General features: G+C 47.7%; 2 protein-coding genes across 5 annotated transcripts; one reads left to right on the forward strand and one right to left on the reverse strand.

Moving 5' to 3' along the window:
- Window positions 1-14,199: 14,199 nt before the first annotated feature.
- On the forward strand, window positions 14,200-17,598 carry Pip4p1 (phosphatidylinositol-4,5-bisphosphate 4-phosphatase 1). Of its 4 annotated transcripts, none has more exons than XM_075949636.1 (7): window positions 14,200-14,467; window positions 14,648-14,838; window positions 15,297-15,403; window positions 15,670-15,775; window positions 15,936-15,988; window positions 16,083-16,173; window positions 16,784-17,598. In XM_075949636.1, the coding sequence occupies exons 1-7, from the start codon at window positions 14,305-14,307 to the stop codon at window positions 16,925-16,927; spliced, it is 855 nt and encodes a 284-aa protein (XP_075805751.1). In that variant the 5' UTR covers window positions 14,200-14,304; the 3' UTR covers window positions 16,928-17,598. The 4 variants fall into 4 exon arrangements, with proteins under 4 accessions (XP_075805751.1, XP_075805753.1, XP_075805754.1 ...); XM_075949637.1 differs by having other exon boundaries at window positions 14,201-14,446; XM_075949638.1 differs by lacking the exon at window positions 15,670-15,775.
- Window positions 17,599-17,653: 55 nt separating this feature from the next.
- Window positions 17,654-19,705, reverse strand: Apex1 (apurinic/apyrimidinic endodeoxyribonuclease 1). The gene is made up of 4 exons (XM_075949635.1): window positions 19,595-19,705; window positions 19,203-19,390; window positions 18,454-18,646; window positions 17,654-18,355 (listed from the first exon to the last, which is right to left on the reverse strand). Exons 1-4 carry the CDS (start codon window positions 19,647-19,649, stop codon window positions 17,838-17,840), a joined length of 954 nt encoding a protein of 317 aa, XP_075805750.1. The 5' UTR covers window positions 19,650-19,705; the 3' UTR covers window positions 17,654-17,837.
- Window positions 19,706-19,743: the final 38 nt, after the last annotated feature.

Here is a 19,743-nt window from a genome sequence, read left to right on the forward strand (position 1 = left end):
CACCACACACCTAAACGGTATACCGCTGTGCTAAGCATTCGAAATTCCTCCTCCTTAACCAAACCTTACTTAGATCTCAAAATCCGTTTTCTGCCTCTCTCCTGGGAGCTCTCTCCTGCCTGCTGTTTTACCACAACTCAAGCCACTGTTTCTCAATCCTATTTTTCTCATTCACTTAAAAATATCTATTGAGCCTTAACTACGCACCAGTTTAATAGCTGGAAAGCCGGTGTACACACCTTTAACCCCAGAGATCAGGACAGAAGCAGGGGATGTCTGAGTTCCGGGCCAGCCAGGGCTGCTCATGGTGAGACCCTGTCTAAATAGTAGTAGTAGTAGTAGCAGCAGCAGCCTGGGCCAGTCTGTGCAGTTAGGGCGGGGAGGGTGAGAGTGGGGAGGAAAGAAAGAGAGAGAGAGAGAGAGAGAGAGAGAGAGAGAGAGAGAGAGAGAGAGAGAGAGAGACAGAGAGAGACAGAGAGAGAGACAGAGAGAGAGACAGAGAGAGAAAACAGCTCAAGGAAATATTTAATTTTTTTTTGAGGGGGTCTTTCCAGACAGGGTTTCTCTAGCTGTCCTGGAACTCGCTCTGTAGACTAGGCTGGCCTCAAACTCACAGAGATAGGCCTGCTTCTGCCACTCCCATCCGACTTGACTGCTCTTTTTAATTTTTTTATTTTTAATTGGTTTACATTATTATTATCATTATTAGGCCTTTTTGAATCATTAGGGCCAGGCATGGTGGTACACGCCTTTAATAACCTTTAGTGGCTTTAGCTTTGCCTCTGCTCTTCAGGCAAGATTTATTTATCAACTACAAATAATATACCACCAATATATGTCATCCATCCCCAAGAAAATTTCTGTGCCTAAATTTTCTCATCTGGAAAATGATTAGAGTAATTTATTTGCTACTGTTGCAAGGATCATATAAAATACGGTTAAGTGTTTTGTTAAGTACCTGGCACTATAATTATAATTATAACCACACATTAAATGTTGGCTTTTACTATTTCCCATTGCTTCTTTTTATGTTTTAATATCCACGTAACTTTAAATTGGATCAAATAAAAATTAGCAGCTCATTTAGTCTATCATCATCATCTAGAATCCCACAATACTCAGAATAGTCACATGTGGTTATTAACACTTAATAAAATTACAATATCGTCACAAGTGCACATTTTTAATCCCAGCATTCAGGAGGCAGAGGCAGAAGGATCTCTAAGGTTGAGACCAGCCTGCTCTACAGAGTGAGTTTCAGGACAGCCAGAGCGACACAGAGAGACTCTGTCTCAAAAAACCAAACAGAATTCTTGCGGAACCTCAAGAGCTGGGATGTACTTGGTAGAGTGTGTGTCTAGCTTGCAGAAAGTGCTGGGCTCAGTCCCCAACACCACATAAAGCTGGGTATGGTGGTGCATATCTGTCTATAAGCCCAGAACTTGGACTGTAAAGCTCAAAGGTTCAGACATTCAAGGTCATTCTTAGCCACCAGTAGGATGAAGGCTAGCCTGGCCTACATGAGTTCCCATTGCATAGGTAAAAATCTCCATGTTTCTGGGTGGGAAGCCTGTTTAATACTTGTCCTTAACTGTTATCTCTCATTCTCTCTAGATCACAAAATGGAGTTTTCTCCACTTGAAAGATTTACTCCCACTACCAACAATATTTCTCTAATTATTAAAATATTTTAAAGTGTATTTTGTTGTTTAAAGTATCACTTTGGTTCTTTCATTTAATTTTCATTTCTCCATTTGTGCATCCCTTAGTACTTGGAATAACTGGGTAGACATTAAGAAGTCATCTAACAGCTTTGACCCCGATGAATGGCTCCAGGGATAGAGGCTACTTCCTAAATAAAAAACAAGGAACTAGGGCTCATGAAAGACACGAACCACAAGGGAACAGAAGTCCAGAGAAGTTTTCTCATTGCTATCCCACCCTATCCAACCTCACTCTCTGGACTAATTTACTCTGCATGTTATGAAAATCGTGTTTTGAATATTTACTTTATGCTGGATATGGTAGCATATGCTACCACTCCAAACACTCCAGAGGCGGGGGCACTTGGCTCTCTGTGAGGTCAGCCTGATCTTCTAGAATTCTACAATGGCCAGGGCTACACAGAGAAACTTTGTCTCCAAAGCATATATGTGTTAACTCTAAATATGTGAATGTGTTTGTGGGGAGGGAGTGTACACCCATACAGGTGTTTATGAAAACCAGAGGTGTTGAATCCCCCGGAGCAGTTGTGAACCCGCTGATGTGGGTGCAGAGAACCACATCCGGGTCCTCCGCGTGAGCAGTACACTGCTCTTCAGCGCTGATGTGGGTGCAGAGAACCACACCCGGGTCCTCCGCATGAGCAGTACGCTGCTCTTCAGCGCTGATGTGGGTGCAGAGAACCACACCCGGGTCCTCCGCGTGAGCAGTACACTGCTCTTCAGCGCTGATGTGGGTGCAGAGAACCACACCCGGGTCCTCCGCGTGAGCAGTACGCTGCTCTTCAGCGCTGATGTGGGTGCAGAGAACCACACCCGGGTCCTCCGCGTGAGCAGTACGCTGCTCTTCAGCGCTGATGTGGGTGCAGAGAACCACACCCGGGTCCTCCGCGTGAGCAGTACGCTGCTCTTCAGTGCTGATGTGGGTGCAGAGAACCACACCCGGGTCCTCCGCGTGAGCAGTACGCTGCTCTTCAGCGCTGATGTGGGCGCAGAGAACCACACCCGGGTCCTCCGCATGAGCAGTACGCTGCTCTTCAGCGCTGATGTGGGTGCAGAGAACCACACCCGGGTCCTCCGCGTGAGCAGTACGCTGCTCTTCAGCGCTGATGTGGGTGCAGAGAACCACACCCGGTCCTCCGCATGAGCAGTACACTGCTCTTCAGCGCTGATGTGGGCGCAGAGAACCACACCCGGGTCCTCCGCATGAGCAGTACACTGCTCTTCAGTGCTGATGTGGGTGCAGAGAACCACACCCGGGTCCTCCGCGTGAGCAGTACACTGCTCTTCAGCGCTGATGTGGGTGCAGAGAACCACACCCGGGTCCTCCGCATGAGCAGTACACTGCTCTTCAGTGCTGACGTGGGTGCAGAGAACTACACCCGGGTCCTCCGCATGAGCAGTACGCTGCTCTTCAGCGCTGATGTGGGTGCAGAGAACCACACCCGGGTCCTCCGCATGAGCAGTACACTGCTCTTCAGTGCTGCTCCTTTCCTCTAACTCCTCAAAAGCGTTCTTTAGTCTGGAGAGGAAGTTGATAAACCACCAATTCAGAGAAGAAAAGAAGTGGAGCACATGGCTGGAGAGATGCTCAGCTGGTAAAAGCACTTGTTGCTCTTGCTGAGGATCCAGGGTTGGTTCCTAGCAACCATGTTGCAGCTCACGACCATCTCCAATGCCAGTTCCAGGAGATCTGGTGCCCACTTCTGATCTCCTCTGGCACCAGGAATTTACAAGATACATAGCCATACATGAGAGTAAAAAAACTCGTAAACCTAAAATAAATCTAAAAGTTAAAAAAACATAAATAAAAAGTATAACATTCTGAGTTACAGATGTCAGACAAATACTGCCCCTGCTGCACCCATGCAAGCCATGTGCTAGTTACTAGTTACCATTTGGTTGGTAATGTGAAGAAAATGTTTGTAAGTATTTGCAGTTTCTTTCTTTATGTCTTCCTGCTAAATTTATTGTTCTTTTTCCTTTCCTTTCCTTTCCTTTCCTTTCCTTTCCTTTCCTTTCCTTTCCTTTCCTTTCCTTTCCTTTCCTTTCCTTTCCTTCCTTCCTTCCTTCCTTCCTTCCCTTATTTCCTTTCTTTCTTTTTGAGACAAGGTTTCTTTGTAGCTTTGGTGCCTCTCCTGGAACTAGCTCTTGTAGACCATGCTGGCCTCAAACTCACAGAGATCCGCCTGCCTCTGCCTCCCGAGTGCTGGGATTAAAGGTGTGCACCATCACTTCCCGGCTATTGTTTTTTCTTTATCTTTCCTTCTATGAACAAATTATAGACTGAAGCTCCTTTTAATCCTCTATTTGAGAATGACCCCTCCGCATCCTCATTGCCACCCCAACCTCCTCACTGCGGACTGAACCTAACATCTCGTTCGTGCTGGGCAAGCTCTTTTCTATTGATCTGCATCCCCATGCACCTTATTTTGGGTTGTTGTTCTGAGACATTTCACTAAGTTACTCATGCTGGCTTTAGAATAACTATGAATCTCGTTCAAGTCTTGAACTTGCATCCTCTTGCCTTAGGCTCTCAAGTATGGGGTCTGCACCACCAGGAGAACACTTGTAAAGAAGGAACTAAGTTAAATACAATCACAAGGTGAGAGGGACTTTTAGCTTACAGAAGCAGCTCCTACTGAGGGCATCAGCCACACTCCATGGGGTGGTTTCAGAGGTTCCCATAGGCTCTAGATCTGAATGCTTCACACCAAGGAACTGAACTGTTTGGAATGATTAGAAGAATTAGAAGGCGGGGCTTTGTTGGAATAGGTCTGGCCTCACTGGAGGAAGTGTGCCACTGGGTGTGACAGGCTTTGTGGTTCAAAGGCCCATGTGAGGCTCAGGCTCTCTGTCTACCTGAGGATCGTGATGAAGCTGTCCTGTACCACTCCTGGCTGTGGCCAGGCGTTCTGTCATGTCTTGGTCACAGTGTCTCTTCACAACAACAGAACAGCGACTAAGACAGAAATTGGTTCCAGAAGAGGTGTTTCTGTGACATGCCTAACTATGCTCCATGTTGGTGAAATGTGAACTTTGAGACTTTGGGTTAGGAAGGAGCCGAATGCTTTCAGCAAGGCGGAAAGAACCATGCTGGTAGAAGCATGGAGGAGAGTGACCGAGAGCAGCGTAGACTGTGACGGCCCAGCTTAATGGGTTCCAGAAGGGGAGAATATGAGTGAGTGACCTAGAGGTTGTTCTTGTGGTATTCTGGGAAAGAGTGTGGCTTCTTTTTGCCCTTGTCCTAAAAATCTGTCTGAGGCTGAACTGAAGAGTGGTTTGAATAAGAAGCCCCATGGTCTCCTCTATTTGAATGTTTAGTCATTAGGGAGCGAGCTATTTTCCAGCCCCACACCTGCCTGCCACCATGCTCCCTGCTGCCATGCTTCCTGTCATAATGGACGAAGCCTCTGAAAGTGTAAACAAGCCTAATTAAATACTTTCCAAGAGTTACTTCGGTCATGGTGTCTCTTCGCAGCAATGGAACAATAACTCAGACGCCGCATATCCCATCTAGTACCTCCCACATGTTGCTGAACTAGCATGCAATAGTCCTAAGGTAGGGCGGGACACTAGAATCAACTTCCCGAGTTACTGCTCTGTCTGTCCAGTCTATTGCCCTCTCAAATCTTCTAAACTCAGAAAAAAGGAATTTCCTTTGCTACTCCGGTTGCTGTTCTATCTCCTATCCCAGTCCTCTCTCCCGCCACTACTGTGAGCACCTGGCATTACTAAAGGACCCTGTTGCCTGAGATCAGGCTCAGCGCATCTCTCTATTGAACTTGCAAAGAATTTTCATTTATTTATTAATTATTATTTTCATTTTTGTTTTTTGAGACAGAGTTTCTCTGTGTAGCTCTGGCTACCCTGGAATGAATCTTCATCATTTAAAACATGGCTATAATAAATAAGAGCTTCGTTCTATAAGAAGAGGAAGAGAAACCAGGGAAACATATTTCAAGCCTAGGAGAATGAGCTTCATCAACTGTGAGCAGTTTAGAAATACCATTAGTTTTGAATTTCTCTACCTATTGGCCTAGTGAAGATTACTCAATTTCAATGAATACATTACTCATACATGGTAATATAAATTTGTCTTAAAAGAAGCCAAACCTTAGGGCTGGAGAGATGGCTTAGTGGTTATAAGCACCTTGCTGTGGGACAATGGTCTGTACCCTGCCACTTTTCTTATTTTTAATAAAATGCTGATTGGCCAGTAGCCAGGCAGGAAGTATAGGCGGGCAACAGCGACCAAGCAGGAAGTAGAGGTGTGGTAACGAGAATTATGGGAAGAGGAAAGTTTCAGTCTACAGTTGTGCCCCAGATTCAGGGGACGCAAGATGTGAGTGCCTCGCCGAAAAAGGTAACAAGCCACGTGGCTAACACAGACAAGAATTATGGGCTAATATCAGTTATAAGAGTTAATAAGAAGCCTGAGATACCAGGCCAATCAGTTTATAATTAATGTAGACCTCTCTGTGATTTCTTTGGGAAATCTGTGTGACCTCAGACAACAGCATCTGGTGCTCTTCCAGAGGACCTGAGCTTGGTCCCCTGCATCCATGTCTGTTGGCTCCACAACCTCCTCTGACATCAGAGGATACCTGCACATACACAAAACATAAGTGTAAAAGAAACTAAACCCTTTAACCCCATGACTTTGGATTCTCAGCCTGTAAAACTATGAGAAAAAAATGGGACAACTGAAGGTCTAGGGTATTTGTTGTTTGGGGATTTGCTTGTTGTTTTGAGACTATGTTTCTTGGGCAGGCCTTGAGTTTGCTATACATTAGCAGAGGATGACCTTGAACTCCTGATCTTCCTTCCACGTCTCCCAAATGTTGGTATTACAGGTAAGGTTCACCAAACCCAGTTTGGTCTGTGTTTTAAGGCAATTGTAGGAAATTAACCTACCTCTGTCCATTTCCCTCGCTCACTGCTCCCATTCCCTTCTTTCTGAGATAGCATCTCACTGAGTTGTCCAGGCGAGATTCTCCAGATCGGGAGCCCAATGTACCTCTGGTTAGTGGCATGTGCCACAATGTCTGACCTCCACGATTTTCTGTCTATCATATTACATGAGTATAAAACATTAAACCTGGGTTTTTATTCCCACTCAATCTCAGTTCTAATGACTATACTTTGTAGAGTTTGGAGTTCCACGGGGAGTTTTGTGATACGGAGGCATGGAAGCACTTGGGTAGCTTAGTGAAGGGTTTGCTGCTCAAGCATGAGGACATACACTGATCCCCAGGACTCACATAAAAACGTCAAGTATGGCGGCTCCTAATTGTAATCCAAGTTCCTAATAGGCAAGCACCAAGACAGAGAGAGAGAGACCTTGTCTCGAAAACCAAGGTCGGGGCTGGAGAAATGGCTTATGGTTAAAAACTGAGCCAGGCATGGCAGTGTGTGCCTTTAATCCCAGTACACAGGAGGCAGAAGCAGGTAGATCTCTGTGACTTTGAGGCCAGTCTGGTCTATATAGTGAGCTCCAGGACAGCCAGGACTACACAAATAAACCCTGTCTGAAAAAGCAAGCAAACAAACAATAAACAAAAGCCAACAAGAGCACTGGCTGCTCTTCCTGACCTGAGTTTCATCCCTAGCACCTCCATGATAGCTCATTTCAATTCCAGGAGATTTAAGGCCCTCTTCTGACCTCTTCTGGTACTGCATGCACATGGTACACAGATACAGATGCAGGCAAAAACATCCACACATGTAGAAAAAACGTCTTTTTAAACAAGAGCAATGCTGTTTTTATAGAAGATCCAAGTTTGGTTCCTAACACCAGTCAGCTTATAACCACTTATAATTCCAGCTCCAAGGGATCTAACACCCTCATCTGGATTCCACTGACACCTGGGTGTGCACAGACACATACTCACATATATCCAAAAACCAGTGAGAATAATTATTAAAGAAAGGAAAGACAGAAGACCTAAAGGGAGACCAGGAGAAAACAGCTTTATAACTGTGAGCAAATTAGAAATGGTTTTGTATTTCTCTGCCTATTGACCTATTGTAGATAAGTCAACTTCGAGTTACTCATGCATGATAGTCTAATTTAATAATGTTTTTAGTTATTTATCAGTTGAGACAGAGCCTCACAGTACACATCACGCTACCCTGAACTTACAGAGATCATTCCCAAATGCAGGATTAGAGGTGTGTGCCATCAACCCGCCCCACCCAATTATTTTTCTAATTTTAAGGATTCTGGGGCTTGGGAGATGGTTGAGTAGTTTAAAACACTCATTGTTCTCACAAAGAACAGGGGTGCATTCACAGCACCCACATGGTAGCTCACAACCATCCATAGCTCCAATTCCAGAGGATCAGATGCCCTATTCTGACCTCCTTAGGCATCAGGCATGCACTTGGTGCACATACATGTGAGCAAAAAACTTTTACACATAAAAAATAAAATAAATATATTTAAAAGTAAAATTTAAAAACTGAATTTTTCTGAGCTATCCTGACTAGACAGAAGTGATCTCAGTTTTGCTGTCATTGTTTTTGTCTTGTTTCTTTGAGACAGCCTCCCACATATCCAGGCTTTTGATGTGGCTGAAAATGAAGCTCCTTATCCTACAACCCGAGTGCTAGGACTACAGGCAAGAGTCCCCATACCCAGTTTATGTAGTGCTGGGGTTGATCCCATAGCTTCGGATATGATACCAGCTGAACTAGTTCCCCAATCCTATTCCCAATCCTCTTCTTTTCTTGTACTGGAATTACATTCTTATTTATTAGGAAGTATATATGCTGTATCATGACTTTCTAGCATTGCTTTTTTCCCACACAATAAAAGATTACTAGTGTTGACATTTTACCTGTCAATGTTGACATTGTTTTGTTCCCCCACCTTGAGTGTAGGTTTCTCAAGGAGTGTCCTTCACAAAGAGTGGCGGTACTGATAGAGGAATGTATTGGAAAGCATACCCACTGGGGCTGAGGTGGCTGTGGGGTTACAGTACTATTAGAGCAGTTGCTTAGCATGCACGATGCCATGAAGTTGATCATCAAGGAGACAGAAAAGGAGAGGAGAGAGGCAAGGAGGAGAGAAAAGGAGAAGCAGCAGTGTGGTGGTTTGAAAAAAATGGCCCTAAAGGAAGTGGCACTATTAGGAGATGTGGCCATGCTGGAGTAGGTGTGGTCTTGTTGGAAGAAATGTGTCACTGTGGAGGTGGGCTTTGAGGTCTCATATATGCTCAAGTCATTCCCAGTGAGACAGACCACTTCCTGTTGCCTGCCTATCAAGATGCAGGACTCTCAGCAGGCTCCTGCATACACAATGCGCATAAACTCATACACACACATACGCATAATAATAAACACATAGGAGGTGGTGTGAGGGCTCAGAGCGTAAAGGTGCTTGCTGTCAAAGGACCCACATGGTGGAGAGAACCAACTCCCGAGTTGTCTTCTGACCTCCACACAAATGAGTATACACACACACTATACATATATATAGTGAATGTCAGGCCAGCCAGGGCTACAAAGTAAGACCCTGTCTCAAAAACAAATAAAGCAATAAATGAAATATAACTTTTAAAATAATCTTTTTTAAAAAAGAAAGACCCGGGGCTGGAGAGATGGCTCAGTGGTTAAGAGCGCTGTCTGCTCTTCCAGAGGTCCTGAGTTCAATTCCCAGCAACCACATGGTGGTTCACAACCATCTGTGGTGAGATCTGGCGCCCTCCTCTGGTGTGTGGGCATACATGGAGGCAGAATGTTGTATACATAATAAATAAATAAATCTTAAAAAAAATAAAAATAAAAATAAAAAAGAAAGACCCAGGGTGGTGGCAGAAGACAGCCAAGCCCCACCCCCACAGTGGCCATCACTACAAAGAACAAACACATGATGGAGAGGTGGGAGAGAGAAGAACAGAGCAGTGTGTGCACTGTGGAGAGAGGCAGAACTGGAGACATGATGACAGTGGCAGGGGACAGGGCTGAGGTCTGTATGCTACCATTCCCCAGTTGGTTCGCTGGGGTGATGACAACAGCCTAGCACTTAAGCAGGTGCAGACTCAGTCCCTGAACTTGCCACCTGGCCTCAGGATCCTCCTGGCTCTGGGCAATGACAGAGGACCAGGACCGAGATGAGGAAAGGTTCACGTTCTGGATTAGCCCTCCTTGAAGGACCACTGTGGCCCCTGATGATGTCTGTGGTCCATGCTCCTGTCCCAGACTATAATGAAGTCTGAGATTATGGTCTTACGCTGTCTGTACAGCTGCCTGAGGCCTTGTTGATGTTTTTGGGCTTTGCTGCCTTGGGATACCATGCTGATGTCAGCAGCACGTGCAACCACCTGTGGCCGTGCAACAGCTAAGGGTCATCAGTGGGTCAGTGGTCCTGATACAGCCAAGGACCATGTTACCACCAAAGCTCATAGGGTTGTCTGTGGTCTGGGTTACTTCCTGAAGCCATGTTAATGCCCTGAGGGCTCACAAGAGCTTGCCCTGTCCATCTAAGAAGAGTTGGCCCTGGCCCTTGCAGGTACATAGCACTGTGGTACAGGCAGTGGCAATGACATGGGAGAGCTGGCTCTGTCCTGTTCCCACCAAAGGGCTCTCCTCAACTGATGGTTTCTGATGTGGATATGGCAGAGAAAGATTCATTCTTCCCTAGAGGGCTGGTCACTAGGAATGCGACCATGTTCCAGTGAATACATTCCTTCTGTATATGTGTTGCTTTTATTGGTTAATGAATAAAGCTGCTTTCAGCCAATGGCTTAACAGAATATAGTCAGGCTGGAAAGGATATATAGAGAGAGTAGGTGGAGTCAGAAGAAGCCGTGTAGCCACTGCAGGAGACAGACGGAGTCTACTGAAACTTTGCCGGTAGGCCATGACCTCGTGGTGATGCACAGATTAATGGAGATGGATTAGTTTAAGATATAAGAGCTAGCTTATACGCTTAAGCTATTGGCCAAACAGTATTGCAAATAATATAGTTTCTATGTGATTATTTCGGTAGTCTGGATGGTCGGGAAACAAATAAGCTCTCTCTCCCAACACAACCCAAAATGTACTTTTTTTGAGGTGGGCATAGGGGACATGGGAAGACTGGGATGCATGATATGAGATTATTGATTATTTAATCAATAAAAAATAAAAAAAACTTCCAAGACTTCTTTTTCAAACAACAGTTTTGTCATAAGAACACTTACTGAGCCATTCTTTTCTGAGCCTTTCCCACCGCTGAACAGGCAAAGGTCAGTTAAGACTGAGCGGTTTAAAGACAGACAAGGAGACAGTGTTTTACCTAAACTAGGTATTGTGTCTCAGTCTATAATAACAGCATTTGGAAGACTTAGCAGCAGAATCACCAGTTCCTGGCTCAAAACACCGCACAAAGGGTGTAAAATATATACTGAGGAACTCATCCATCATGTATCTCCTTCAACACTTCACACATCTATAGGAAGATATCCCACCTACCGGCTGACACTTACCTCACTTTATTCCTAGCCACACATTCCTACATCTAACCTATAATAAAAGCATCACCTACAGGCCAAATAAAAAATGAATAGTTAATACATAAACCATTCTACTCATCTTCTCTACGTGAAACCCAGGGCACAGTACATGCTAGGCAAGTGTTTTATAGCCACGGTTCTAGTCTTCCCTTTTGGCATAGCTAGAACCAGATTTAAGTGGTCATAAACTACAACTTCAGTGAGGATGGAGGTATCACAAAAGGGTAGATTTGAGGTCTTATTCATAACCAGGTTCGAATAATGAAACCTATCCTGAACTCAGAATTAATGCTTGAGAATCTTTGTAGCAATTCATCAGCAAACCAGCCTGCTCCATGCAGAACTATACCCGTCCTAACATCGTGTCTGGAGACTCCTTATTTCTTCAAGTATGTGCTGGGCAGTGATGGGATTAGGTCATCTTGTTCGAAACTGACCTAGGAAAACTGTGTCTAAAAATACCAAAATCTAGAGTCAGATATAGTGGCTCAGGCCTTTGGGGAGAGAATGGGGCTTCTCACGAATTGAAAACCAGCCTAGTTTAAGAATGAGACCCTATTTAAACAACAAAACAAAGACCAAAACTAAAAAATAACCTCCATTCAGTTTCTGGGCTGAAGACAAAAAAAAAAAAATAAGCAATTAGAGACTTCCCCCTACCAAGTGGATTTGCCAAGTGAATCAACAAACACTTGTACCTAAGGGGTCATTAGACATTGAGGAAAAGGATGAGCTCTCCTTCCATCAGTGAACACCCTCATAAAAATACAATTTTCATTTCAGTCTTGGAAACATTTATTTTTTATTGTTTTCGTGGGTAATTTTTAAAGACATTTTTGAGTAGTCAAACGTGTGTACCTCTTCCCCCTCCAACTCTTCACATGTCCCTGGATGAACTCATCTTCACGACTTCATCTTCTTTTTTGTTGCTACACACACACACACACACACACCTCCATACAAGTACAACCTGCTGAGTCAATCTGTGTTGCTGATCTTTGTATGTGTTTACTAATAACCACTGGGGACTGGATGCCTAGTCTAGCAGAGGGCCCAGAAGACTGATTGTTCTTCTCTTAGCTGCTATTGCCTATTCCTTTCCAGTAGCTCCTCATCTAGAGGTGGGGCCTTGCGAGGTTCCCATCTATGCTTTGCCATCAGCTGGCACCGGCATTGTGCAATAACTGCTGCGATTTCATGGGTGCCGACGTCATATGCAGAAGACCCTACTGCAAGGCATCCTGGTCCTCTCAAGGGTTGTGCTACAGATGTATCCGCTGGAGAGAGGCACAACACAGACCACAGTTCTTTGCGTTTTCATCAGCTATGGATCACTGTAGTGGCGTCTATCTGCTGCAAAGGGAAGCTCCTTTAATGGGGGAGAGGGAGCGGCGTATGCGGACATCTGGGTAGGTATTTAGAATGCTGCTAGGAATTGTACTGGCTTAGGAGGGCAGTAGCATAGGGTTTCCACTAGGGTCCCTGCCTCACCGGCCGCAGGCAGTTGACCACACAGTTCCAGGCCTAAAGTCCATTAGGTGGCTGTTCCCCTTGAGATACAAGTGTCACCACTGCCCCTAATCGTGCCGGGTTGGTCACTGTTGCTTGTAGGCTTTACAGCTGATTAAGGTTTTTAATTGCTTTTTTTGGCAGTGCATGGCACCTTGAGACACTATGAGAGCTAATCCTCTAGGAGGAGGCTTTCAAGTCAGTTCCAACTTGAATCCTGGTAGAGACATTTGTAGAAATAATAATTTCACAGCCATGTATAGTGGCAAGTGCCTGCAATCTCAGTTACCCAGAAGGCCTTGGCAGAATCACCAAGTTCCAAGCCAGGGCCTTGTCTCAAAATTGAAAAAGGACAGGGGATGTAGCAGTGGTAGCCGAGCACTTTTCTAGCATATTTGTGCCCTGGGTCCAATTTCCACTTAAGAAAAAAAAAAAAGGATCAGTTATTACTACTTTTTTTAGGTGCTGAAAGGGAGCCACTGAGCACCAGATACCACCACCAGCCTGCAGGAACAGCATTGCTCATTTCTGTCTGTGCATCAGATTGGTCTCAAACTCACGATCCCCCTGCCTCAGCCAACCTCAGCCTCCAGAGGACTGAAGCCGGGCCTAACCAATACGTCCACCTTAATAGGTTTTGAGGCAGTCTCCCTGTAGCTCAGGCCGGCCTGAACTCCTCGCCAAACCTGAACGTCTGATCGCCCTGTCAGCCCTACACTGTGACCTGCTCTTTTTTAAGTTTTGGGGGGCTTGACTTTTATGTATGTGTACGTGCACACTCACACAAGACATACGTGTCTGGGTGCCCGCATAGGGCAGCAGGTAGCAACCGCCCTGGGAGGGTCCTCGGTACCGAACTGGGCTACTGTGACTTGGCAGTAAGTGCTGTCAAGTAGTAAGACATCTTTCAGGTGCCCCGCCCATTTGCGTTCCGGTTCACCTTGTCTGGTCCAGGACGTCTCGTTCATTCTGGCTTCCTAACTCATCCTTCTATGCATTTACAGGCACGCGCTTCCACTTCACCAATCTCCGCGGGGCCCGGGCCACGCTCCCAGTGGCTCTTCATGCTCGCCCAGGATGGGGCGGTCCCCGAGGCCCACTGCAGGCCGGGACACCCAGCCCGGCCGCACGTTTGTGGCGCTAAATTCGGGCCAATCGGTTGGCGTCCCCGGGGAGACACGCGACAGGCTGGGCACGTGACGTGTGCGGGGCAGCCGCCCACTGGGGCGCAGGTAGCGCGATGGCCGCACTTCCAATGGCTCGCACAACTTCCAGTCACGTGCGGTGTTTACGGACTCCGCGGTTACGGGCGGGTCACGTGACCGTGACGCGCCGCGCCGCCGTCCAATGGCGCAGTAGCGCTCCCTCGCAAACCGGGAACTAGTTTCCCTCCACGAATGGCAGCGCGGAGGGGCGGGGCCCGCTTGTCACGTGAGCGGGGCGGGGCGGGGCGGCGCGCAGGCGCCGTGAGGACCCGGTAGCGGCGGTGGCGGTGGCGGCGACGGCGGCGGCGGCGGCGGCGGCGGCGGCGGCGGCGGCGGCGGCTGCTGGTCGCTGGCAGAGCGCGAGACGCCATGGCGGCGGACGGAGAGCGCTCCCCGCTGCTGTCCGAGCCCGGCGACGGCGGCGCTGGAGGCAACGGTTTAGCGGGCCCGGGCGGGAGCGCGACCGGGCCCGGTGGAGGCCTGACGCCGTCCGCACCTCCGTACGGAGCCGGTAAACATGCCCCGCCCCAGGGTAAGCCGGCGGTCGGAGGTGCACCGGGGCCTAGGGGCGGATCGGGCCGGGGACGGAGCCTGCACCGGCGCCGGGTGCGGCCCCGTGGCACGCACCTGTCACCCACGAGGCATCCTTCCTCCGTGGAGCATCCGTGGGAAGTGTCCGCATGATGAGTGGGTTTATCTGCTTCCTCTTCAGCATTTCCCCCGTTCCCTGAGGGGCACCCAGCAGTGCTGCCGGGAGAGGACCCACCCCCCTACTCACCCCTGACTAGCCCGGATAGTGGGAGCGCCCCCATGATTACCTGTCGAGTCTGTCAGTCTCCGATCAACGTGGAAGGCAAGATGCATCAGCATGTAGTCAAATGTGGTGTCTGCAACGAAGCTACCGTGAGTTATACCTGTTTGCAAAAGCAGGCCTGTTTCCGGTATCCTCTTTCCGACTCTAGACCCTCTCGAAGACCTCTTCCTGAACCCACTTTCAGTTCCTGGATCTTCACCAGCCATTTCCTCAGACGCCCGTCACCAGAGAAAGTGCCCACCAGCTCTCGCTTTCACACCTTTGCTGGATCCTTAAGTGTAGTTCTCATTGGCAGTTGTTGTAGTGGCTTTTGATTCTTGTATTTTGGGGGTCTCTTGTTTGTTTTTGTGAGACAGTCTCACAATGATCCAGGCTCCCCTCAGACTTTGCAGCCTCCTGAGTGCTGAGGTCACAGACAGACTATGCTGGCAACATTTGTTTCTCTTAAATGTCTAACTTGTCCTTTCTCGGTGATGTTCTTGGAGAGGGTTGGGTTTTTTTTTTTTTTGCTGATATACCCATTGTTCTTTTTTTCATTGTTCCCTAGCCCATCAAGAATGCACCCCCAGGAAAGAAGTATGTTCGATGTCCCTGTAATTGTCTCCTTATCTGCAAGGTGACTTCCCAGCGGATTGCCTGCCCTCGGCCCTACTGGTAAGAGACATGAGGTGGGAAGGCTATACTTGGGCAAACTGTACAGAAAAAAAAAAAACAATAAAACAAAATAAAACCTGAAGCTGGGCAAGGTGGTGCATGCCTGTGATCAGTCCCCACACCTGTGCGGTGGAGGCAGGACGATCTTTGCAGCACCTCCAATTCCTGGTCGTCCTGCCTACACCTCCCAAGTGCTGGGATTCTGTGTGTCATCAGATCTAGTTAAAATTAAGGACTTTTAAAAACATACTTTTCCCCCTGTATAGCAAAAGAATCATCAACCTAGGGCCTGTGCATCCAGGACCTCTGAGTCCAGAACCACAGCCAATGGGTGTCAGGGTCATCTGTGGACATTGCAAGAATACGTTTCTGGTGAGGAGGGATATGGGAAACCCTGGAGGAGGCAAGTACTAGGAATAGTAGTAACTCCTGACCAAGACCGTCCTGTTTCTCATCTGTCATCCTCCTCCTTGCCTCAGGGTTCTCATTGCAGGAGAGCCTTCTTGCTATGGTTGTTTTTCTTTTTCCATAGTGGACAGAATTCACTGACCGAACCTTGGCACGATGTCCTCACTGCAGGAAAGTGTAAGTGGTTAGCCATTGCACTGGTAACTGGGTAACGTATGGCATAAAGTCAGCAGGGCTATTCCAAACCACCGTTTCTGTTGGCTCCCCACAGGTCATCTATTGGCCGCAGATATCCTCGGAAGAGATGTATCTGCTGCTTCTTGCTTGGTTTACTCTTGGCAGTCACTGCCACTGGCCTTGCTGTGAGTAGTCTTGACACAGACCTCGTATCTGCCTCATCGGCAGGCTAAGATCTGAGAATGGTGAAAGAGCTGGGTGTTGGGGTGTGGCCTTGAATCCAAGAATAGAGGCATCAAGACCCCATCTATGATATGAAAACAGGGAGTGAGTTGCTGCCGGTTGAGATGTGGGTCTGCTGATGAAAGTGTTGGCCTAGCGTGCATGACGCCCTGGGTTTGATCTCAGCACCGTACAGTATGAGTGTAGTGGTGCAAACGTGGGTCCCAGCACCCATGATCAGATTTTAAGGTCATTCTCAACTACTGGACTTGAGGCTGCTCAGGCTGGCTACATGAGGCCCTTGTCGGTGGGGAGCATTTCCAGGTCCAGGTAAACTGAAGTTAAAGGTGGCTAATGAACAAGAAGTAGGTCTTCCTCTCTGGAGAGAAGAGCGAGTGAACACTGCTGTCAAATGTCTGGGATGGCAGGAGGGAACCTTGGAAAGGGCCCTGAAGGTGGTTACAGGTGCCTAGGGAACAGAGACGGAGTTGGCGTTTTATTACTGCTTTCTAAGACTTTACAGCAGTAGACATCAAAGGTAACCTCTTCTTTTTCTTCTTCCTCGTCTGTCAGTTTGGCACATGGAAGCCTGCACAGCAATATGGAGGGATCTACGCAGCCTGGGCATTTGTCATTTTGCTGGCTGTTCTATGTTTGGGCCGGGCCCTTTATTGGGCCTGTATGAAGGTCAGCCATCCTGTCCAGAACTTCTCCTGAGCCCCTTGATCCAGTCTGTGCCTGGCAGCTGCCTGGCAGCAACAGTAACACTACAAAAGGCTCTCTGTGGACTTCTGCAAGGAAGCCAAGCAGCTGTCTCCCTCTCCCCTGGGGAGAGGTAGGAAGGAACCAGTCCCTTACTTAGGTTTGGAAGGGTAGGTAAGACCATTGCTGGCTGTCTGCTTTCCTCCAGGGTTGCTGTTTAGGGTAAATAGGCAAAACGTTGCCCCTAAGCCTGGATCCTAAAGATGGTTCTAGCCACGTCCTTCCTGTATGTGCTCCCTGAGAACCATTCCTGACCCTTAGACATTCCAGGGCAGGGTAGGGGTGGGAAGTGGGGGGGTGTTCCCCTCCCTCTTGTGCACCATTAGGACCTTGCTGCTGCTATTGCACTTCACCAGGGGCTGGCTCTGGTCTCAGTACCTTCAGTCCCTTCTCCCCACTTGTCCTGTGGGGTGGAGTCAGCCACTGCTCTGTACAGAACTACAGGAACTGATGTATATAGAACTATTTAATATGGAATATGGTCCCCTAATTCTGTATTTCCCTGAATTCCTCCTGACTTTCCTTACTTCCAGTTGCAGTACTGAACTGGGCTGAGGTAGGGTCGCTGTCTCAGGAGAGGTTAGGGATTCATCTGTGCTTGTAAATAAATAATGTCATGACTCTAACCTTTCCCATTCAACAACTTTTGTGCATGAAAAAATGAAAAAGGAAATTTGTAGATTGAAAGTAGGGCCTTTTTATTTTTACTTTGATTGTTCAAAGGAACCCAATGTTTGGTTTAACATTTAAAACCAGGGGGGTGGGGGGACAGGACGGGACCAGATAAACAAAACCCTAAAGGACACCTATTGAAAGTGTACGGGGAGAGGAGGCTATTTCCCAGGCATAGGTATTTCAGCAGGTGTCACAGGGCAAGGTAGAGGGTGATGGGGCAGTGGTCACTGCCGAGAGCCTTGGAGCGGATCTTGCTGTCACACAATGCAGGTAAAAGAGAGTGTGACAACAAAAAGTAATCGAGGCGCCAGCCAACATTCTTGGCCCGAGCATTCATCATGTAAGTCCAAAAGGTGTAGGCATAGGCGGTGCTGGGGTAGAGATGCCGGAAGCTGTCAGCCAGTGGGACATCCTGCAGCAGCTCCCCAAAGCCTTGCCGCTCCTGGGGAGTGAAGCCAGCATTCTTTTTGTTTCCTTTGGGGTTTCGAAGGTCAATCTCTTCATGAGCCACATTGAGGTCCCCACATAGCACAAGTGGCTTTCGGGAAGCCAAGTCCTTCAGAAACTTACGAAAGGCTTCATCCCATCGCTGTCGGTACTCCAGTCTTACCAGACCCCGGCCTGCATTGGGGACGTAGGCTGTTACCAGGACAAAGGACTCAAACTCAGCCACAATCACACGGCCTTCTTGATCATGTTCTTCCTCACCTACAGAAATAAACCAGCATAAAAAAAAAAGTCTAAGAATCAGCTGAGGTAACAACTGGCCAAAGAATATTCAGACATGAAAACCAATAGGGTCTTACCAATGCCATAAGAGACTTTGAGCGGGCACTGGCGGGAGAGTAAACCCACACCACTATATCCTTCCTTGTCTGATGGAGCCGACCAGTATTGATGGGTGAGTCCAGGCAGGTCTTGAAGTTCAGCTGGGAGTTTGTTCTCTGAGCATTTGGTTTCTTGGAGGCACAAGATATCTGGTGCTTCTTCCTTTACCCACTGAATGCAAACATGAAAAGTTAAAATCGTGTGTGCTAGCTACATACCATACGCAGGATGGAGTCCCTGTGCATAAGTAATTTAAGCAACAGGATACACATATGTGGCCGACAATGGGACGCGTACGAGTACTTGTTGAACATTCGGAGCACAGCACTATGGAGCCTTCTCCAGCCCCACCCCTACTTAGATCTTTAGTAGTTGGGAATGAGGCGGCACTAGAGACCCAGAGGTTTTTACCCCAATACTCTAGCGATTAGTTAAAAAGGATATAAATAAGGAGATTGTGGCTGAAGGAACAGTCGTCCCCCAAACTACAAGAAAGAGAAAAACAGCATCCTCTGGACTCAAAACAATTTTCGGGGGGGAGGGGGTGTTTTGAGACAGGGTCCTGGCACTCACTCTGTAGACCAGGCTGGCCTCAAACACACAGAGATCCGCCTACCTCTGTCTCCCAAGTGCTGGAATTAAAGGTGAGCACCACCGCCGCCCAAGCACCAAGATGATTAATTCTTTCTACCAAGAAAAGTCTACTTCCCTCCTGAATTGTACTCACATCTAAACCTTTCTTCTTAATCCAGGCTCGAAGCCCATCCACATTCCAGGAGCATATCTTGAGAGTGGCAGATTTGCCACTGGGTGAGGTTTTCTGATCTGGAGGGTCCTCATACAAAACAGGGCCCTCTCCCGCGGCCTCTTTCTCGTTTTTCTTTGCTGCCCTTTTACTCTTCTTGGCCTCCGGCTCTATAAAACAAAGTAAGAGCTGGCGGTTTCCAACCTCGGGCCAGGGTTAACTATAGTCCCACGAGGCGCACTAGTTACCCAACTTCTCGGGCTCCTGCAGTGTAACTTGGACCGTATTCACCGTGTTCACGGTGGTCTAGTAGAGTCGTAAACTTGCCGGGGTTGGGGGATGGGGGTGCCCACGGGCTCATTTCATCTCCTTACCTGACTTGGGTTCTTCCCCGTCTTCTGCAGCCGCTCTCTTCCTACGCTTTGTCATCCCGGTGACGAAAGCTCTTAGGCGCCTGGCGCACCGAAGCAGTGTTTACTGCGCTGCCTGCAGATAAGAAACGGCGAAATCAAACGCGAGGAGA

This window comes from Microtus pennsylvanicus, chromosome 15 (assembly GCF_037038515.1).
Source record: "Microtus pennsylvanicus isolate mMicPen1 chromosome 15, mMicPen1.hap1, whole genome shotgun sequence".
In the NCBI taxonomy this organism is placed as follows: Eukaryota; Metazoa; Chordata; class Mammalia; order Rodentia; family Cricetidae; genus Microtus; species Microtus pennsylvanicus.